This window comes from Aptenodytes patagonicus, chromosome 2 (genome assembly GCF_965638725.1).
Source record: "Aptenodytes patagonicus chromosome 2, bAptPat1.pri.cur, whole genome shotgun sequence".
Taxonomy (NCBI): Eukaryota; Metazoa; Chordata; class Aves; order Sphenisciformes; family Spheniscidae; genus Aptenodytes; species Aptenodytes patagonicus.
The window spans coordinates 607,300-629,897 of NC_134950.1; the positions used below are offsets into that span (position 1 = coordinate 607,300).

Below are 22,598 nucleotides of genomic sequence, written 5' to 3' on the forward strand. Positions count from 1 at the left end.
AAGCCCGAAGGGGGAAGTGGGAAGAGAGGAAGAAATGGGGCATCTTGCAGGTGCTCCCCAGGGTTTTCCGAAGATGTTTTAATGAGCTGCTCTACGGTAAAAGCTCCTCTCTGGTTCCCCGTCCCTCCTCCCATACGGGTCCTTGTGCCTGCGTCTCGGCTTGGGGCGTGGGTTCACTAGGAGAGGATGGGGTGAGGCTGATGGGCGCAAGGGATGAGGTAGCACCAGCGAGCAGAGCCGTGGTGGCGTGTCCCCCGAGGCTAGGGAGAAGCAGGAGGAGACGTGGTCATGAGCAGGCTGCGTGGCCAGCGAGCCTGGAGGAGGGATTCTTGGCTTGTCCGAGAGGCGATTTCTCTGCCAAGCTGCTCTCCTTGCTGCGCCCACACTTGGCCCCTGAAATAATACCCAAATAATATTAAATAATATGAAATAATAGGAAATAATAGTTGACCCAAAGGAGCTCGTAGGGTGATAACATGCATTGCACGTCGGGCTGCTGTTCTAATATTTGATGGCTAACCGTGGGCTGAGATCGCTGCGTGGCTGAGACCTTAGACCTGGGAATTACGGCAAGCACTTGCCTTACATCCGTAGACGACCCTAAGGAGCAGGTGCCTTGAGATTTGCTTTACAGGCACAAAACATGACTTATTGGGGTATAAACTGTATTTGTAAGAATCGTGGCTAGGGTAGGTTTTGGTGCTGGCGTCCTCCAGCCCTCGCAGCATGTCAGAGCAAAGGCAAGTGAGTCAGCCCGGTCCCCTCTAACTGCTGCATCTGTAAAATTGTTTTGTATTAAATAAGCTTTTCCCCCATGGTGTACATTAGCGAGCGTGCCGCATTAAATACCTATCTTCATATTGTTTCCATCAGCTGCCTTGAAGCCTGTGGGTAAATTGTTCCCCCGTGGGAACTGTTAAGCGGGAAGACACAGTGAGATTAAACAATGAGGCTACTGTGAAAACGCACGGGGAGATGTACTGGAATAAATCATGGGGAAGCGGGGATTGTGTGCTCTGGTGTTTGCCGGCAACCCATTGTTCCCGGGGACCCCGACCGACACGACCAACCCCGTCCCTGCCGATGAAGCTTGACCAGGGGACCTGCCGTCGCAGCGGGGATGCTCGTGGTTGACCCGTGCTGAAACTGCCCGTTGGTCTCCTAAAATCCGTCTTTTCGGTCCTACTGAGTTGCTCGGCCAACAGCCTTTCACCACAGCTCAGATTTGCACCTTATCCACGTAAAATATCGGCAACGCTCATGCTAGCAGGGGTAGGTCTGGTTAGCACGCCCTGCCTGAGGAAGTGCCGCTTCCTTGGGAAAAATCATTTTCCGCCCCCAGGTGTAGTGTGGTGTTTTCACAGTGGCAGCTGCTTGATTTTTCTGTAGAAAATTCAAATGCGGGGACTTTTTCTTCGCTGATGCCTTGTTCTTGTTTGCGTTTCTCTGGTCTCATGACATGTTAGGTTGGTTATTTTCTTCTTTTCTGGCGGAAGTTTAACAGGTTCCCACCATAAACTTGTTTCATGTGTCTGATATATTAAATTTAACACAATTCTGGTCTTTGGGAAAAACCACGTGAGCTGTGTTAGCTAACAGTTAAATGTCTTCGGGGTTTTCTCGTAATTATCCCTTGCTCGGTTCGCGATGGAGAGTGGCAGCCTGGGGTCCTTGTTCCCCTTAATCTGTTATCACAGAAAGGTGAAGATCAACGCTGTTCATATTGCATGTTCTCAGCTGTTTTTTGTTGCCTGCTGGCTAAACCAGCATTTTTCTTGTCTCACAGCCAACAGCCATCAGATGTTGGTCTTTCTGGGTCTTTTTTCCTCCTCCTTTGGTTCCAGGTTGATCCCAAGCCAGCTTGCCTTTTCCTTGAGCACATGCAGTCATTGAGGAACCTACCTATCCATGTTCCTCCAGGTAGTTGCTGGCTCATTCCCAGCTCTGTAAGTACACTCCACCTCCATGTTTCATAGAATCATAGAATAGTTTGGGTTGGAAGGGACCTCGAAAGGTCATCTAGTCCAACCCCCCTGCCACGGGCAGGGACATCTCCCACTAGATCAGGTTGCTCAGAGCCCCGTCCAACCTGACCTTGAATGTTTCCAGGGATGGGGCATCTACCACCTCTCTGGGCAACCTGCTCCAGTGTCTCACCACCCTCAGCGTAAAAAATTTCTTCCTCATGTCAAATCTAAACCTACCGTCTTTCGTTTTAAAACCGTTGTCCCTTGTCCTCTCACTACGGGCCCTGGTAAAAAGTCTCTGCATCTTTCTTATAAGTCCCCTTTCTATATTGAAAGACCACAATAAGGTCCTCACGGAGCCTCCTCTTCTCCAGGCTTCTCCAACCCCAGCTCTCTCAGCCTTTCTTCCTAGGAGAGGTGTTCCAGCCTGCTGATCATCCTGGACTTCTGTGCCAGGCAGTCATGGTGGCCACCACAGCACCCGTCACATATGGTGTGGAGGTAAAGGACACTGACTTTCCTCTTCCTGCAGCATCAAGAGACTGTGACAGCAAAAAGCTTGGAGGTGCTTAATGGCAGAAGCTTATTGAGTCTAGCAAGTGTAAGAATCACAGTGAATTGTTAAGCTGCGTATAAATCCTTTAAGAATAATTTCTTGCTTCTCCATCCTGCCTTTCTGATCGGTTGTGCTCCTTCTCCCCAAGGTCCTCGCTGCTGTGGTTGGGCTAGCGGTGGGACGGGAGCTGCTCTATGCTCAGTGCTGCCATTTCAGAGCTCCAACTTCTGCCTCAGAGGAGAAGCACGTGGACAAATCTCTGGATGAAAAGTCCATTAAGGGTTGTTAAACATCTTTTGGCTGTGGAAATCCTGAAGGCCCAGACTGCTCCTTGATCTTGTCCCTCCAAAACTGGTACTGGCCATGGCTAGAGGGGATCTGGGAGAGGTTTTGGATGTGTTGGAGGTTGTGAAGGGAAGCACCCCAACTTTGCAAACAGTATTCCCCTTTCCCTCCAGGTGTGCTAGCATCAAGAGAGGCCATGTTTTGGGTCTGAGTTTCTTCCAGATCAGTTTTCTGGGTGGCAGCCTCGTACCTGTGGGTCTTCAGCATCGCCTCAGTGGGTCAGCGAAGGTTTGCTCCTCTCCTGGAGGCCCTTCAGATACTGTGTGAGACCTTAAGCAGCTCCTTCATGCGTGATCGTTTGGCCCACGCTTTTAGTTTGAGACTGACTAAGAGGTTTCAAATGCAGATGATTTTTCTTTCAAATCGCCCCAGGGCTGATGCCTGGAGACAACCAGCTGTGGCAGGAGCAGATTTCCTGGCTCAAAGCGCTCATCTCCAATCTCCATGACGTTGTTATGCTGAATTAGATCCAATCAAGCTGAGAAGCTCCTCCATGCCCAGCTACTAGGGGGGCTGTTTGAAGTGCAAGAAGTCTTAATATAAAACCTCTCCTCTCGATATTAGCACGGGGAGGGATACAGGGAAGGCTAAGCTTTGAGCCATCCCAAATTTTCTATATCTTGGCTGTACCTCCATCTTATTCCTTTTATGATCCTGTCACAACTGCTTCCAATTTCCTCTCCCCTTTGATTCAGAGAGAGCTGGTGGTGGCGGGACATGCTCGTGGCGTTGGATAGGGAAGGACAGGATCTTGTAGGTATGCAGGATCTGGCCGGACCTGAGCAGAGGGGCCATGGGGAAATGGTGATGGACCTCTCAACACGATGAAGGGCTGTTCAGGGGGCAACTGGGGGGGTTGTTCATTAAAGTTGTAAATCAGTGAAACGAGTGAGCTGGTCAAAGGGTGGACAAGAGGAAGAGGAGAAAGACTTGCATGATTTTGCTGCTTATAGACATATCCCTTTTCTCTTCCATCTCGGTGAAATCTTTAAAGATGACCCACGTGGGGATGGGCTTGCTGAGCCTTGACATCCTGTTCCGTAACTTCTTGTCATCAAACACATCCTGCACTGGGGATAAAACTCACTCCGTCTTCCATCAGAAGAACCAAACCTCAAACAGATTTAACCACCTGCATTCATGAAGGTTGGGTGTTAGGGTCTGGACATCAGCAAATTGCTTCTTCTAAAGAGATGATCCGTTTTATACACTTCCAGCGGGAGAGCATGTTGAGGAGTTGTCGCGTTAAAACATCTTGGCAGCTTCTCCTCCCCCTTCTTGCTCATGCAAGGGAAAGAGCCATTTAAGATTTAAATTTATCTCCGTCTCGCACGCAGCTGTTTTGGGCTCAGATGGAGGACAGGTGGTAGAAATGCCCAGTCTTAGCTACGGAAGCGCTGGTTGTGTGCGTGAAGCTTTGTGTGGGGCTGGTTTTAGAGATTACGAGCCCTCTCTGGGCTTTCTCAGGTAGGATGTCAACATGGGGGGGGGGGGAAGAGGAGAGGAGCTTGCCAGGTGGATGGATCAGCATCCTTTTTCCTAGTGCCGGAGCAGGCGCAGCATGGAGAGCTACCTGGGCATGGCTCCCTCACCTTTATTTTGACCCAAATTGTGTTGGGTCTGCTTGCCAGGAGTTTTTAGTGATATTTTAGGCATATCTGTAGACAGTAGCCATGTATCCACCTGTTCCAGCCGCGAGTTCATGGTGCGCTGAGTGGACCTCAACTTTCCTGCTGATTTTCGGTGCTTGCAGGCATGTCTGGGTGGCACTGGAGGTAACTCCTGGGCAGTGGGGCAGCCCCTTCTCTGGGATAGGGGATTTGTGGCTTCCCTTCTGCCATCGTTCAGAAATAGCTGATGGAGAGCACTGCCTTTGGTAGCTCTTTTATAGTCCACTGCAGCTGTATGAAAATCAACTACAAAAGCAACTTTGTTTCATTTATCTTTAATTTTGGCTCTGGTCACCAGATGTTTTCTGGGTGCTAGAGTTGCCTGCTTGATTTGTTTTTTTTCCTATCATGTGTAGCAGAAATCTTCAGTCAACAAACTGATTAGTAAGTAAAATCTTTATTAAAAAAAAGAAAAAAAGGATAGGCTTGGTAATCAGTCTGCTCGTAAGATCACAAATGGTGGCTGGGCTGGATTTGAGCAGGCTGAGACCTGTCCGGGTGCATCCCGTTGGCTCACTGGGGACGTTGAATCCTTGTGCATCTCCTCTGGGTGACGATGGCTGTGCTACTGATAGTAAGTGATCAATCTTGGTACTGGCAATGGGAGCTTTCCGTTGAAAACGCTTCGTAGCCTGCAGAGGAGGTTTAAAACTAAGCAGGTTTCTTCCATGCCAAATCCTACCCATGTATCGCTGCGGAAATCTTTGTGGGTTTCCAGTTGCATCTTATTTACCGTACTCTGTAATGGCATAATGAGGGTTCTTATTGCTACTTTAATTTAACTGTAGTGTCTTCAACAGCATTCAGATGCTTACATTAAAGATGTTGCTTATCAGGGCAAACTTGAACTGCTTAATAGCCTGGGCTAGTTGATAATAGTGCCTAGATAAATACCGGTCTGTGATTCTCTCTTGCACTTTAATATCTTTGTAGAAAAAGGTGCATCGCAAAACATGAAAATTAGGAAGTTCAGGGGAAAAGTAGTCGCTGAATCATGGCTATAAAATGGGAATATACTGATGAGGCAGAAAGTTCTTGATTTAAACTTGAACTTCTGTACAGATGAACGCAAAGAAGAGCAGATTTCATCTTTGCTTCCTGTGCTGGAATCTCCCTTCGTTCCCATCTGTTCTCCGTTGTCGGACGATCTCTGTGTCCTGCGAGCAGTGGGTGACACCTTCCCTGAGCCACCTGGAATCATGCATGTGGTGGAGCCCCTGTCATCCCTGATGCAGATGACACTGTAGGGGATGTTCGGTGGGTGTCTGGCTTGCTCCACCCCCGACGGTGATGATTTGCGGTTGGTAATAACCGTCCATGGGTTCCCCACGTGAAACTGGCTCCATCGCAGCATTTGGGGGTGATGGATGAGATTGTCAGGGGCTCCGATGGAAATGGAGTTCCTCAACAAAGCAGTGCAGGGAATGATTGAATACCATAGATATTGCCACGCAGCCGTGAATGGGGATTCACCTTCTGGATGGCCGCGTCCAAAGATTTACAGTCCATGGCTCAATGTCCAAGTGGAAACCAGTAACAAGTGGTGTCCCTCAAGGGTCCGTACTGAGACCAATACTATTTAATATCTTCATTAACGACATAGTGGGATTGAGCGCACCCCCAGCAAGTTTGCAGATGACACCAAGCTGAGTGGTGCAGTTGATTCCCTTGAGGGAAGGGATGCCATCCAGAGGGACCTGGACAGGCTGGAGGAGTGGGCCCATGCGAACCTCATGGGGTTTAACAAGGCCAAGTGCAAGGTCCTGCACCTGGGTCGGGGCAATCCCCAGTATCAATACAGATTGGGGGATGAGTGGATTGAGAGCAGCCCTGCTGAGAAGGACTTGGGATACTGGTGGATGAAAAATTGGACATGAGCCAGCAATGACAGAAAGCCAGCTGTCTCCTGGGCTGCATCCAAAGCAGCGTGGCCAGCAGGTCGAGGGAGGGGATTCTGCCCCTCTGCTCCGCTCTGGTGAGACCCCCCTGGAGCACTGCGTCCAGCTCTGGGGTCCCCAGCACAAGACAGACACAGACCTGTTGGAGCGGGTCCAGAGGAGGGACACGGAAATGGTCCGATGGCTGGAACAGCTCTGCTGTGAGGACAGGCTGAGAGAGTTGGGGTTGTTCAGCCTGGGGAGACCTTACTGCGGCCTTTCAATACTTAAGGGGGCTTCTAAGAAAGATGGAGACAGACTTTTTACCAGAACAAGGGGCAATGGTTTTAAACTGAAAGAGGGTAGGATTAGATAGGACATAAGGAAGACATTTTTTCTGATGAGGGTGGTGAGACACTGGACCAGGTTGCCCAGAGAAGTTGTGGATATCCCATCCCTGGAAACATTCAAGGTCATGTTAGACAGGGCTTTGAGCAACCTGATCTAGTAGATGTCCCTGCCCATGGCAGGTGGTTTGGACTAGATGATCTTTGAAGGTCCCTCCCAACCCAAACCATGCTATGATTCGATGATTCCTTCTTATGTCTGTGGCTTTGCTTTCGTGGTGGCTCAACTGGTCCTGGGTGCTTTGGGGTTGGAGTAGGGCTGAGTTGCTTAGTGTCGCTGGCTGGTTTTCCTCCATCCTCTTGGCTTGCCTCGTTTCTTTTATTTGTATTTTGGCTTACACTGTCTGCAAGCGTTGTCCAAGCTGTGCGGCTCTCCTCCAGGATGATTTAGGACAAGGACAGAAACCAAGCCTGGAAAATCCAACCTCTGGCCGCTGCAACTCCAAGCAAAGCTCTCACTGGGGGCGAGGAGCAAGACCAGGCAGGAAGCAATTCCCAAATGAGACGATACATTGAAAGAAAAAAAAATCATTGGAAATGCTCAATTATGGTACTTCTGCTCCTGCTCAGAGCTGAAACCTGGAAGTGTCGCGTGCATGCACGCTGGGGAGGTGCAATGCTCTTTGACATCATTTTGCTGCGTGGGAAATTCCAATTACAGAGGAGTAACACCCTCAAACCAAGGAGCAGCAAGATGAGAGGAAACAGTTGACGGCAATTTAGAGGAAGCTCTGAGGTGGCGGAGAAGGGATGCAAAGGAGATCCCCATCCCTTAGGTCATTTCTTATTTGGGCTGGACCATGCTGAGGGAATGGACGCTGCAGGGACAAGGCTTTTTCTTGCCCACTTCAATCCCTCCCAGCTATTTTGCTGCCTCTTAAATATGACATTTCTGGTGATTTTAGAAACGCTGTCCCTTTCTTGCTCCAGCTCTGGAGGTATTTTAGCTCAAATGCTGTTTTATTGCCTGCAAATACCAAGGGAGAAGGTTCACGGCTTTGCGGTAGATCCTAGAGAGCATTTGGTAGATCCCAAATCCTAGCGAGCATTTGGAGAAGGCCATCAGAGGTCATCGCTTCCCTGCAAGCATTTTGCTAGGGCACCAAACTCTGTTTTGGGGGCAGAAACCCGTTTTGGAGCAAATTCCTTAGGATAATTGTGTCGGCTAAATTTCTCCATCGTTATTCCACAGCCTGGATGATGTTCGGATGTATTGTCCTCCAGGTTTTAACAACAGGGAGCCGGAATTTTTTTTTAAGGCTGCTTCCATCTGCACCCAATTATAAAAAAGCCATCAAAAAAAAGCTATTTACTGGCTGTCAGTTCAGAGCGGCGTCAGAAAACAGCTCCGCCACCTCCAGCGATAGCTTCCCAACAGCCACTTAGTGCTGATACGTGGTGGGTAAGAGGGACTTTAAAACAGCCTGACATCAATCCAGCCGGTTAACCCTGCCGCTCGGCAATGGGGCTACCTGTAATAGCTCCGGTGAAGCTGCGCGGATGTGCAGAGGGCTTTAAAAAATAGAAAGCACTTGAGTTGAGGCACTGGGATTTTGGGGATTAACTCGTGCTTTTAATGCTCCCCTTCCCCAGAAGGTCTGCTTGGTGTTTTTATCACTGTAGTGCTGCAGGCTTCTAGGCAGGAGCTGGACTCTTGTTTCCATCACGGTGGACAGAGAGATGGACACGGGTCCAAGGAGACAAGAAGATGTTCCAGCACTTTGCCATCTCTTGTCCATCTGCTGCTCCCTTGTCACCTGCTGTCCCCCAGCGCTGGGAAAGGAGGGATCGAGCAGGGGGTGAGAGAAGCCTGGAGATACTTGAGAAATTCAACCTGGGCAAACTGCTCATGGAGTGGAGCCGGGAATGCCGGGCTGGATGGGACCTCTCATCCCCACCCCGTAAGGTCAGTGGGTGGTTGTTAATCGGCCCAGTAACCCAGCTTCGCCTTCCTCCCGCTGTCCGCTGCCTCCTGCCAAGCTCCTTCATGGAAAATGTTAATTAACATAATTCCCAAGGCTGAGCCGGGACCTTGCACCAGTTGCTGCCTCCTTCTTTGCCAGGTCTATGCTAAAGAAGGCTGCGCCCTGCAAACGCCCTCGTTCCCGTCCTACTCCCCATGCGCATCGGGGTCCGTTGGACCATTTAAGGCTTTGTGGGTCGTTAGCAGCACCTTGAATTTCACCCAGAGCTGCCTGGCAGCCAGGGAGGAGTCCTGGCCACGGGGGCTGCCAGCTGGGCACCGTCCCAGCGCTGGGCACTGCTGCCGGTCTCCTCTGGGCAGGCTGCGGGGGGAACCCCGGAGCGGGGAGATGGGAATGGGGACAGCATCAGCGGGATGATGGCATCCTCATCAGCACCCAACATAGCCGGGGGGTTTCTCCCCAGGGCTTTTTAGTGGTGCTGTGGGTTTTCTGTTGTCTCTGTTGGAAGAGACCAGAGGCTTTTTTCTCTTTTTATGGTCCAACCTGTGGGCTGGCGGGGGTCCCATGGGGGTATAATTAGCCACCCTGACAGGTGGAAGGGATCAGATGGCCCCCAGCGCGAGGTCGCGCCCGCCACCCCGCAGCCCTGCTCGGCTTCACCCCGGCTGACACGCGGCGAGCAGCAAACCTCCTTGCAGCAAGCCAGGCCCAGCATGTTTGCTCTGGCATGCAGGGCAAGAGCAGAAGAGCTGCCGTAAATAAACAGAAGGGGCTTTTCCAGCCACCGAACCCGGTGGGGAGGCTATCCCAGCCTCACCATCCCAGCTCTGAAACAGCGGTGATGGACGGGGTGTTACGGAAGGAGGGCCGAGTGCTGGGAGCAGCGTGGAAAAGCCATTAGAAACTTGAGTCGAGGACACGGCCCTGGGATTAGTCGCACACGGTTTGTTTTCTTTATTAAGTATCTTTTTGCCGTGGAGCCAATAAATGTGGTCTGGTACAATGATCGGCTCAGAGGTCTGTGCCGGGGAGGTGGCGCATCCTGCTCCCGGCACCCAGCTGGGACTGTGGCACCGTCCCCTGGCAGGGATTTGTGACCGGTCCCTCGGGTGCTGCGTTTCTTGGCTTTTCCCCAAAATAGCATCATTCCCCAGCATAGCAGCATCACTGCCAGCTGCGACGGTGATGCATCCATGCAGCTTTTTGAGGCCAGGGCTCTTTTTTCCTGCTCTTCCCTTTCCCAAGTCCATTTTGTGTTGGGAACCACTATGCAGGAGCAGATGTCAAATCCTTGGGCGGAGGCTCTGAAGAGCTGCCACCCTGCTGATAATTAGCAGTAATCGACTTAAGATGGGTTCGTAATTAATAGGAGGTTTGCAGGGTGTCGCCATCAATCGTATGGGTGAAGATCTGGAGGTGGTGGTGGACTGGAAACCTTCCAGCTTGCGGTAGATCCGATGTACCACCAGGCCAACTTGCCGTTGCGTGAGATCGGTGCCATTGAACTAGAGCTGGCCCAAGCTATAAGGACGATACGGGAATTATTTCATGTTGACACCAATCAGAAAAGTGATCAGAAAAAATCAGCTTGAGAGTCCATCCCTCCCTGTTTTGCTACCTGATATTGTATAAAGCATGAAATCCTGAGTTTTTGCTCTTGCTTTCCTTGGGATCCACTTGTCCTGGCAAAGTGGGCTCAACAGCTCTGCCCAACCCTCGCCACCGTAGCCATGTAATTTCTGGGCAGGCATCATCATCCATTGCTGCCCATCCGAATAAAGAATGGCTTTAGGCAAAGCATGTGGGGAAAAGGAGAATGAGAAGATAAACCATAGGGGTTTGCAGGTCTTGTCCACGCAGATGATCTCAGCTGGCCCCGCGCCATCTCAGCTTTCAACCTCCCCAGCTCTCCATCGCCCGGCAGTCCCCGCGTTCATCCCAGCCTTCAATCCCTAACGGGCTGTGTCTTTTTTTTTTTCTCTCCCCTAATTTTGTTTCAGTTATTTTTAAAGCAATTATCAGGTTGAGGGGTTTGCTTTTCTACTTGCTAATATTTTGGGAAAAATTACTGCCCTTGAAAGCTGTCCTGTCACTGCCTTTTCCAAGCATTTATTCTTGGTCTGGGCCGTGTCCTGTCTGCAGGTGGAGGTATCCGGACCAGCACGAGTTGGGAAGAAGGTAGGGAAAAAGTGAAAGCTGTTCTCCCAAACCTCTGCTTGATTCAAACATGTTTTCTAGGTGGTTTGCAAGAGAATGGCTGCTTAAACAGAGCTTTCTGCGCTGGAGGAGATGGTTTTCCCATACCTGTTCTTGAGTGGCATACCCAAAATAAGCATCAATGTTCCTACCAGCTCGGGACAGGCAGGAGCCGGCCTTGCCTGCACGGCTGGGATGCTCTAATTTCTATTGAAATTAGAAATTTCACTCTACCTGTAGTAGAGTTTTTTTAGAAATTTCGCTCTACTTTTCCAATGCTGGTCCATGGGTGGAAGAGAGCCAACCGTATCCTGGGCTGCATCCAAAGCAGCGTGGCCAGCAGGTCGAGGGAGGGGATTCTCCCCCTCTACTCTGCTCTGCTGAGACCCCCCTGGAGCACTGCATCCAGCTCTGGGGTCCCCAGCACAAGACAGACATGGACCTGTTGGAGCGGGTCCAGAGGAGGCCACAAAAAATGGTCTGAGGGCTGGACCAGCTCTGCTGTGAGGACAGGCTGAGAGAGTTGGGGTTGTTCAGCCTGGAGAAGAGAAGGGTCGGGGGAGACCTTACTGCGGCCTTTCAATACTTAAGGGGGCTTCTAAGAAAGATGGGGACAGACTTCTTAGTAGGGCCTGTAGTGACAGGACAAGGGGTAATGGTTTTAAACTGAAAAAGGGTAGCTTTAGGTTGGACGTAAGGAAGAAATGTTTTACGGTGAGGGTGGTGGGCCAGGTTGCGCAGAGAGGTTGTGGATGCCCCATCATTGGAAGTGTTCAAGGTCAGGTTGGATGGGGCTTTGAGCAACCTGATGCAGTAAAACATGTCCTTGCCCACAGCAGGGGGGTTGGACTAGATGATCTTGAAAGGTCACTTCCAACCCAAACCATTCTATGATTCTATGATTCTATGAAACATAGGATTTTGGAGTAACGGCAGAGCCTGGGCGCTGTTTAGAGATGACTCTACCTTCAGGTTGCCTGTTGGGTTGTAGACTTACTTGCTGTTGAAGATCTGTCAAATAGAGAGAGAAAGTCATAGGAACTGGGTTTTTTAATGAATTTTCAGTGGAGAAGCGGTGCTGTCGCTGCGCCGTCCCCCCACATCGAGCCAAAGTCCGTGTGTCCATCCAGATCCCCAGCCCTCCTGCTGCTCAACGCCATCCCCAATCTTCAGCAGACGAGCTCCTTGCTCCGCTGCTGACTTCAGCGATCGGCCCCGGGCGGCGGAGCTGCCAAACCCTTCTGCCCTTTCAAGGAGAGAGCTCCCATGGCTCAGCAGGGCTGCCACTTCATCCCAAAGGTCAGCGTGGGGAGCTGCTCCCGTGCCCCCAGTGTCGTTACATTAAAAGGGCAGGAGCTCACCTACATCCTGCATTGTCAGGAAGATGCATTTTTGTAAACAGGCAAGAATGATCACACTGAAACCCTCATTGTGTTTCTCTTCCCATGGATTTGTCCTGTTTTCCCCCAAACCCGTGCAAAATTTGAGCATCTGTGCTACCCTGTAGCGAGGAGGTTTGCAGCGCAGGCATCCGAGCGTCGAAGGACCCATGTGGGGAAAAAGCAGGCTGCGTCTTTGCTCGTGGAGAAGGTGAACAGGCAAATGGATCCTGGTGTTGTGGACCCTTTGTTGCACCGTGTGTGTTGGGTTGTGTCTTGCCATGGGTGTCGTGGTGTGGTGCCTGTCGGCCTGCGAGAGCCAAGGTGGGCTCATCAGGTGGGGTGGGAGGGAGCATTCTGGGTGGGAGCGGGTCCCCTCCAGGGCATCATGGGGCTGAGCAGGGCTCCAGGACCCGCTCCCATCCTGCATCCATTGGGATATGCTGGGACGAGCTCTCTGGGTCGCTGGGTGTTGCTGTCACAGTGTTGGGAACAGTCGGAGATTAGAGAGAGGCTGTTCTTTCTCCCTTCTCCCGGCCAACGTTCCCAGCCACCCAGTTGGAAATCACACCTGAAGGTGTCTCCCTCTGCCCTGCCTGCATCTCTTCCCGCCTTTCCCGCTGCCAAGAAGTGCCATTTCCCAGCAGAAAGCCTTGTCCGGGGGAAGCTGTGGAGCACTGACAATGTCTCCCTCCCACTGGCACAGCCGGTGGCTGCGGGGCTGGCTGTGAGCGTTGCTGCTGGAAGCCACCGAAATGCGGGGATGGGAGCGCAGAAGTGCTTTTAGGGTTGACCATCTTGATGCCGTCGTTTTGCCAGTGCCGTGCCATGGCCGCACTAAGTCTCCCCGGACAGGAGAGCATTGGCCAAGCTCATTCCCAAGCCCTGAGCAGAGCTGGTTTAGCTTCGGCCCTGGGCTACCTTCGTCAGGAGGGTAGTCCAGGCAGCGATCCCAAACTAAGTCCTAAAAGGAACGTGCTTCATTGCTGCTCTTCCCTGCACCTCCCCAAGTCCCAAGCATGTCTGAGAAAAGAAAACCCTGTGTCCTCTCCAAAACCAGCTTTTCCAGCCCAGTTAACCCCTTGGGGACCTCCCGGCATTGCCACCTTGGGGGTAGATGGTTGCTGTTAAGACTTTGGTGGTTTGGGTCCGTCAAATCAGGCACTTGGAAAGCTGTAAGTGAGTGTGTAGTGTCTCCCCCAGAGGAGAGTAGTGTTTTGACACGGAATAGTATTTTGATACGGAGAAGGAAGCACCAACACATCCTTCTCTTCCTTTAGCAACATGGTGCCACCTGAAGGAGCCCAGCTCTGGAAACCTGTGCTCCCTGCGAGGCTTTCTGTGCCTTTCCCAAAGTTGCTCTCTTTTTCCCTCGCAGTGCAAGAAGAAGCACACGCTGGTTTGCCCCGACTTTGCCAAGAAAGGCGTCTGCCCCAGGGGTGCCCGGTGCAAGCTGCTGCACCCCCAGAAGAAGCGCCACCCAAGAGAGGCTGAAGATGGGGACCGCAGTGAGCCCCCCTGCAAGTGGAGACGGGTCTGGGAGGAGACGGGCAGGTAGGAAAGAGCAGAGGAAACTCTCTTTGCTGCTCTTAAACAGTTTTCCTCGCAGCCTGCTCTAGATGTTTCCTCTTCCAGGTGTGTGTGTGCTGGTTTATTTTAAGATGTTGCTGGTATGGGTCACAGTGGTGCCTTCCTGATAGAGCCACCACGGTCAATAGGGTTGGGCAGGGTCCGTGCTTGAGGGAGAGGTCCCCGGGCAGAGCTGATGGAGAGGAAAGAGAGGATAGCTTGCATCTTGCTACCCGATGTGTGCCGTTGGAGCGTGGGTATCTTGGCCCTCAGAAATGTGCCGCCCAGAGCTTCGGCACCTCCAGGTGTCTCCGAGGCTTTTGTAGACCTTCCTCCTGGGAGGTGGAGAAGCCCTGATGGAGACTCTACCACCAAAAGCGGGTACAGCTTATCCATAGTGCTGTGGGAAACTGGAAACCATCATCCCTCTTCCTCTCTCTTCCTCAAATCCACGGCGGAGAGCAGAGCTGAGCCCTCGGTGTGGCATGGAGGGGCTTGCCATCAGGGCTGGACTCACTGCCTGAAGAAGCAGAGATGGAGATGGACGTGGAGATACAATAGGCTTTGTAAAGCCTTTTGATGCTGGGCTGGTTACTTGGTTAATCCTTGGAAGCTCTCTGAGCTCGCTCTGGGCAAAGACGATGCTTTTGGGTGCTGGGATGGAGCCCGCAGGCTGAGGGACACATTGGTCCTCGTCCCCACAGGGAGACAGATTTTCTTGAGCTTGGCACATCCTTGCCTTCCTCTGCCCTCATCCCTGAGCCCTGCCTGCAAAACGACTACATCCCAACGTAATTAAAATTAAAGCCAAATTGAAATTTGGCTTTAAAAGCCAAAATCTAAAAATCCTGATTAGCGGCAGGAGAAAATACCGGCTTGGATGCTTGGATCCTCCATGGCTCTTTGCAGTGGGACGTGGGGGTGAAGGTGGGATGGAAACAGAGGGACGTGGGAACTGTGCCGGTCTGGTCCATGCTCTTGCCTGGTCCTGGGCCTCATCCTGGCCCTTCCTTGTAAGGTAGCAGAGAGGGACGAGCAGTCAGGGGCCTCTCCGAACTTATCCCAGGTGACAGAAGAGCCTTGGAGTGACACCCAGCTCACATCCCCGGTGTGAACGAGGTGTAAAATAGCTCCTCCCTCTTATTAGGTAAGGAGGCATGAGTGCAGGGCTGGGCAGTGGGGAGGCACCCCCCTCCCATCCCAGGGCCGGCTCCTGGCATCCTCCACGGGGAAGGGAGCATGCCCGAGCTTGAAAGCTGCTCAGGGAGAGGTTTTTTTTTTTCCTTTATTGGCACCATCATTGGAGATGTCGAACGAGCTGAAATGTCACGTTAGCTGGGCTCGGAGGGGGGCGGCAGGGCTGGGGCTGAGCCAAGCCCAGCAGGGCATCACCGAGCCATCCCTACACCCTCCATCTCCCCTCTTCTCCACTCGCTCTGCCTAGCCGGCACCTGAAGGGGAGCCCAGCACCTCCGCGAGCATCTGAGAGCTGCAGGGAAGCACAGGGCAGGGAATCCAGCTGGGGAGTGAGAAACTCCGGCTGAATCCAAGCTGGCTCCCGGGAGATTGGAGATACGGAGCAGCCTGGGATGGAGCCCAGAGAGCCTCCATGTGCGGCTCCGGTGGTTCACCCCAGCCTCCTCCATTGCATGTTCTTTTGGACATGAGGAAAAATTTCTTTACGAAAGAGTGGTTAAACATTGGAAGAGGCTGCCCAGGGAAGTGGTGCAGTCAGCATCCCTGGAAGTATTTAAAAGACGAGTAGATGAGGCACTTAGGGACATGGTTTAGTGGGCATGGTGGTGTTGGGTGGATGGTTGGACTCGATGATCTTAGAGGTCTTTTCCAGCCTTAATGATTCTATGATTCTATGTGATGCCATGCCCAGCATTGCCAAGTGGAATCGTTTTATTTTTCCTTATTATTTTTTCCACGTGCTTCCTGCAGGAATGATCCAGCTCAGCTCCACAATGATGGGGAAATGCCTGGACCCTCCAGCGTGGAGCTAGAGGTGAAGTTTTGGAAAGAGGCGGACACCTCGCCAACCAGCTGGCTGCAAAAGCTGCCGTCCTTCATCTCCCTCCAGTCCTCAGCATCCCCCGGTGACCAGGGCTGCAAAGTGGAGAAGGACGAGGATGAGTCGGAGGACGAGCCAGGTAGGAAGCACTTGCTCTGCTTTTGCTCACGCGTGCTCCGAGCTGCTCCGATTCACTGAGCGGCAGAGTTATTCCCCCGCTGCTCTCCATGGGTTTTGGTGGGATCGGTGTTCCTCATGAGTCACCAAACCAGTTACGCTGGGAGCTCAAACTGGGATGGCAACTGGGATTTGCAACTCTGGTCACACAGGGGCACGAGCCCCTGGCTCTGCTCCCGAAACCACGCGGTAGGATTTTGTCCCCACCTTTTATCATCAGCTCCTTCCTTATGCTGTAAATTATCGGGTGATGAATCCAGTCTCGTTCCTGTGACGGACCCGCAGTGGTCCCCGGTAGGAGGGTGTTTCAGAGGGATGCAGTGATGCTGTGCCTCATCGCTAGACCTGCAGAAGGACCTCTGGACCGTCTCTGGACCATCCATCGCACATGTTTCCTGGTCTGAAATAGCTTCGAAGCTTTGAAATAAAAACATCCTTGGTGGGAGGTGGGATGGGGTGTTTGCAGATGGCAAGTTCGAAGGAAGAGCTGTCTGAGATGATCTGCTTTGCTCTTTTATTAAAAGGTGGGGGAAGAGGCTTTGGAAATCGGTAAAATTTTTGGAAAATGCAGTTTTAGGATGAGCAAAACTTCTTAGGAAGTCTGACACATGAGAGCAAACAGCTTCTGCCTCGACATTTTTTTGATTTTTGGAAAAGTTCAGGGAAATGTTTCAACTGTTTGAAACTGAACCGACTGTGGGAAAAAAAAGCAGGGGAAGATCGTTGAAGTGATGAGAAGAAACGTCTTGGTTTCTCTGCAAAGTGGCTCGTGGTGGAGGTTAGCTGCATTTCTGCTTCTCCAACATTTTCCTTGGTTCCTCCTCTCCTAATTCAGCTCCTACACTGGAAAATCCCGTAATCACCAGCAGCTCTGTGGGAAGGGACTGAACTTTGGGGCACTCTGGGGATGCGTCCGCAGGAGCAGAGGTGATGGAGATGGTGAGGCAGAGATTGTGCCTCGTCCTTCCCAGCGCTGGGTTGGAGGTTTTTGGCTGGATGATGCTTCACACTTTCTTTTTTATCTCCCATCCTTCGCTGGAGGGATGTGCAGCAGCTGCATCTCCTGAGCGCCGTCGCAGAAAGGGAGACAGCGTCTGGCTCAGAAATCAAAATATTTTGTGGCGGTAATGATGAAATCCCCACCGCCAGCTTGGCTGGCACAAGATGTGGCTCAGTATGAACCGAAGGGCTGGAACATCCCTCCCCGTCTTTGATCCCCTGCCTCCTCTGACTGAGTGTGCAGGCAGAGCAGGATCCCACTGGGAGAAGGGATGAATTCAGCACCGAAAGGCGGGCTGGGGTGTTTGCCTGGTCATCCGTAAGCAGGTGCTGAGGATCTGCAAGGCTTTGCCTGGCTCGATCACGAAGCGCTTTGAGCCAGGGAGGGCTGAGATGCCTTAAGGCTGTCAGGAAGAAAATTTTCAGGATTAGCAACATATTCCTGAAGTCACAGGCAAGCGCATGCGCTGTCGAACCGCAGCGCAGTGGAGGCAGCGAGGGACCGTTCTGGCTGGGAAGGCTCCTCTCCGTGACGCGGGGTGAAGCACTCAGCTTCCCTTTCCAGGGATTTCTTCCCCCGCGTGCCTCCCTCCTTCCCTCTCCTTGGCCCTGGTTCAACTCCCTTTTGATCTCGGCGGTGGGGCCAGGGAAGCGTTCCCAAAGCAGTGGCTTAATCGGGTTTTTTTATCTCTGCAATGAAGACAGAGCAATTAATCCGCAGACAAGAAAGCTGTCGAAATGCCCTGGATTGCACTTGGCAGCCTGGAGTAACTCGGTCGAGAGGGCAGAGGCATCATCCTGGCAGCGAGGGCATCCTTCTCCTCTTAACTCTGGTTTGCACGTTCAGGGGAGGATGTTTTCCAGGCGTTTTGGGTGGGAGGATGAGTAGAAGGAACTGGTTCAGTCCAGGGATGTTGGGAGGAAGGCTGTGGGGAGCTGGCAGGTACGGGGCTGGGGCGCACATCCCTCCGTGCTCCTTCGCCTTTGCCCGGGGAGCACATTGTGTTTGGAAAGCGGATGCTGGAGGATCCACAGGAAAGGAAAACCGGGCAGGAATTGCAGATGGCTGTAAAATCATCTGATGATGAAGCAGTTTCCTTGCCAAACGGATGCAGCAATCGCGCACAGTGAATCCGGGCGCGAGGATGCTTTTCGGTGCTCGAGTTTACCCATGCTCAGCGCTGGCGTGCGCTCGGTAATTGAAGTCTCGTCTCAACACACAAACGAAGGGGCTTGGGGGCACAGCAGCAGCCAGGGATCTCCATAATCTAACGGGAGAGAAGGAACCCTGGCCACTAACGAGCCATCATCCGAAGAGGTTGCTGAAGGACCAAAGGCTTCATGGTGGCCAAATCACCTTTAAGGCCAGGACTGGTGCTTGTGAGCTTGAGGTGCTGTTTTGAGCTAGGCGGGTGGTCAGGATGAGTCCTTGTGTAGCTCTAGGTAGAAGCTGGTGTCTGCCATGGAGTTTGGGGGTCTGCGCCTTCCCCGCTGCAGCCTTTGTACCAAGGATGATATTCAGTTTCTGCTTGTAAAGCCTGAAGGTGACACACAAATTGGCGGGGTAGTAAATAAGGACAAGTGATTATTATGGATTGAGCTGAATTGCTTGGTTAAATGGTCACAGTTTGAGAAAATGCCCTTTTAATACTGGTAAATGCAGGAGGAACCAAGAAAAACACCGGCGCCATGTGCGGGAGGGATGGAGCGGGGGTTTGGAGATGACCTTTAAGGACCAGCGTGGGCAACGGCATCAGCTTGCGGGGGCTCGGTGGGGGTCTGCAGCCTCTGGCCTTGGGATATAGAAAAAGGGGACCGGAAAGGAGTGATGTGGTCTGCATGCGTGGAGCGGAGCCTGCTGTCATCCTCCCGTGGGGAGGGTTCCCAACCTGCAAGAGGAGCCTTGTAATTTGGGGTCGGAGGAGTAATTTGAGGGCGCTGGTGCTTTCCGAGCATCCTCCGAAAAGCCCATTCGTGTGGCACGGGGAGAGCAAACCGCTTCCAGCCAAGCATCCCAGCTAGGAAGGGTGGGCTTGATGGCATCCCATCCTTCACCTCCTTGTGTTCTCCATCCATGAGGGCAGAGCCGGAGGAAACTCAGGCTCCCCTACCCCTCCGACACCCGTTTCCAGGTAATGGGCTTTTCCATATTTCACCTTCCAGTTAAATAGCCTGCGCTGGAGCCTAACTGGCCTCCCTGCGCTAATTGTAAGCAAGCGCACCAATGCAAACCATTCCAATCGAGTGCTAATTTAATTAGAAAGCACCCATTTTAGTTAATTTGTTCGAGAAGATCACTGAAAACTCCTGGAGAGAACAGATGTTCCCCTCTCCCCCGATGAACATTCAGGGGTTTGTAAATGGCTCCACTCAGCCTTGTTTAGGAGAGAAAAGAGGATTTTATAGCTGCAAACGACCCTTTCTGTAAACATTTTACAGCTCTCTGCACGTTTGAGTGACGATAAACCCCTAGCAACTCGGCGGGCTGCAAATTTGCGACCATACGGCTATCATTTTATTGTCATATTTCACGGTCGTAACATTAATGGAAGATGCTCGCTACAGTCTTTTTTAACGGCTCCGCTGAGCACGCTCAAACGTTTTGGCTTTGGAGGAATTCGTGGAGGTGCAGCGCTTCTGGGTTTGTTTACAGCTTTCACTTCTGGAGGAATAACTTTGGAAGTGCAAATCTCCCCCCTTCTCTGCTGGGCTGGACCCGTGCTTGAGAGCCACCCCCAACGGGGCACGCGACTGCGGGGATGGGCAACCCCTTGGTGCTGGATCTTGGTCCGACCATCCCCAGCTCCTGGAATTTAAGAGAAAGCTGGTGCTGCCAGCCCTCCGCGTGGACGCGACTGGTCCCCCTCAGCTGCACCGAGGGTCCCGTGGGGTCTCCATTGCCTGCAGATTCTCCTTTAATGCTGCTTCTCACACCAGCTCTTTGATCAAAAACTTATTTCAGCAGCCAGGTGAGGCAACCAACCCTTTTGATCGGTGTGAGACAGCGGCAGAAGATGCCCTGGAGCCTTCTAGAGAGCATCTGTGTGGTTGAGGATGGAGGGCTAGGACACAAGGGGGTTGTCCTGGGATAACAGGAGCCAGCATCCGCTGTCAGCTTTGACCCCGATGGGACTGAGTGCAGTTTGCTCCTCTTGGTAGGGTCATGGAGGAAATGTTTTTGTGGATAAAATACAGGGAACTGGTTTCTCTGTGTGGTCACAAACATATCCTTGTACATCCTGTGCTCCAACCCCAACCGTCCTGGTGGCCTCCACTGAACTCGCTCCACTATGTCCATGTCCTTCTGTACTGGGGAGTCCGCAGAGCTCCAGGTGTGGTCTCGCAAGCGTCGGGTATTTTCACATTGCTACCAAATTAGCCCGATCCTGAAAAGCACTGCTAATGAAGCATTTAGTGCAGACCTCAGTGCTGAATTCAGGCTTCTTCATGATAAATCTGAAGCCTTTTGTTTACCCGGGGGAACAATTTTTTATATAGTTTTCTTATATTGATCCATTATCCCTTGTGCACCTCCATGGAGAATCTGGCTCATCTTCAGCCACCTTTAGGTAAGTGAAGACAGAGATTATTTGAACACAGTTGAAGGCAGTTGAAGACAGCAATTCCCCATTAGTCTTCTCCAGACAGAAACCCCCCAGTTCTGTCTCTTCCATCCCAGTTACCTTCAGGAGGCATCTGAGCCACCTTGGACTTCTCCGAGGATCTTGAGTCCTGGCTGGTGGGGAGCAGAGGTCTTGGCCTTCCTGGTGGGGCTTGTTGCCTCTTTTTGGAAAGACCTTGGCCATGATGAAGTCATGGGCCAATGGCTGCACCCGCAGCTGGTCCACCTCCATGGCTTCTTCTTTGTGTGGGACCACATCCATGGCCTCTTCTTCAGGTGGAGCCACCTCCATGGCCTCTGGATCTCCCATGACTTGGCTGAGGGAAGCTGTTCTGTCCCACACAGTCTTCCTAGTCTTTCTTCTCCTCCTCTATATATTCCTCCTCCAGGTTTCCTCCATTGACTTGTCATTGCCAGCACCTCCCTTCTGAGCAGGGTCCTGGTGGGTCTCCCCCACTGCTGGTGGGGGTGTTACGGCCAACTGTTGTCAGGCCTCTCTTGGAGAGTTGGTCACTGGAAAGGATCTCTCTTCCCCAGAGTCTGGCCTAGGTGCTGGAGGAGCTCTTTCCTGGGCCTCCCAACTTTTGAGGAACCTGCTTGAAGGTCTTGGTGCATCACCCAAAGGGTGGCAATAACTCCTTGACTCTGCTGTACCCCTGCTTGCTCCACGCCTCCTGGGTGCTCACAGCAGCAAGAAACTCGGCAAGCTGTGGAGCCAGATCAGTGGACCATCTAATAAGGGCTGTGGGACAGTGGACGGTGAGGTGGCTTGTGACATCTCAGGGCCGCTGCGATGTGTGTCTGGCTTGGTCACCCACCAGGTTGGGAAGAGTGAGGGGGCCGATGGGCTGAGGGCTGCTTTGCCTCGGGTTATTCCCATGTGGCCTTTTGCTTGCGGAGAGCCAGGGGGCTCCGCAGGGCTGCTTCTGGTCCCCTCATGGGTCCCTCGGGCAGATCAGACTGATGGGAGATGGTTGCAGATCATCTGACATCTTCAGTCACAGTAATTTTAGCCTCTGCAGGCAAGAGCAGCAACTGAAATCTTTATGCAGGAACAGGGGTTTTTGCAGGATAGTGGTGTTTGTCCTCTGCGTGCCTCAATTTCCCCATTTGCCATATTCTCCTAACTAGCAAGAGCTCTGAAGCTTTATTGGTGGTTTGTGGGTGGCTCGGGGAGCTGCAGGGTGGAAGCATCTGAGAGGGCTGCGGGGGAGCCAGGGATGAGTTTAGGCATGAAAGGAGCAGATAGGCCATCTCCTTTGTGTTTTGGGGCAGCTATGTGATCTCCACGTGGGCGTGTGGCTGCCAGGGTGCTGCATCTGTGTGCCGAAGCCAAGGCTGTTGCACGTCACATGCCATCTGCTTGCTGATGTGGCGGAGGTGTTGCGGCGGAGCGAGCTGGTGCCCCGTGGGGCCCCGTGACGGAGGTCTGCTAGAGCAGATGCCACGAAGGCTTCTGCCACGAGAGCTTCTCCCTCTCCTCAGGTTCCTCCACTGGCCCCTCATTCTGCTCCGGCGGCCGACTGACTCAGGATCCATGTGGCAGGACCTTTTCCTCAGTCCCTGTGGAGATGCCACCAGTGTGTACAGGATGACCACGCCGCAGTCATCTTCCTTCCCCTGCAGCCCTGGGCCATTTTCAGGTCCAAGTCTAACCCTTAGCATCATAGGGTGGAAGGGGCCTGGGGACATCATCGAGTCCGACCTCCTGCTTAAACCTGTCCAACCTCAACAATAAGGTCCAGCTCATCATGCCTCTGCTGGTGACGGCTGGGAAGTCAAAGACACACGGCCAGGGATGTGTCCCTTAGCAGAACCTCTTAGGAGGCAGGTAGGAGATGGCCCTGCCTCCCCAGCAGGTGGAGGCACTTCAATGGTCATGGTGAGAGCTC

At 52.4% G+C, this 22,598-nt stretch overlaps 1 protein-coding gene across 1 annotated transcript in view; it reads left to right on the forward strand.

Annotated features, from left to right (window-relative positions):
• The window catches only part of ZC3H3 (zinc finger CCCH-type containing 3), a 185,514-nt gene that overhangs the window by 154,454 nt on the left and 8,462 nt on the right, over nt 1–22,598 (forward strand). The window contains exons 10-11 of the mRNA XM_076328983.1: nt 13,701–13,876; nt 15,839–16,047. Of these exons, the coding sequence (XP_076185098.1) occupies nt 13,701–13,876; nt 15,839–16,047 (385 nt within the window). The remainder of the gene's footprint in view (nt 1–13,700; nt 13,877–15,838; nt 16,048–22,598) is intronic.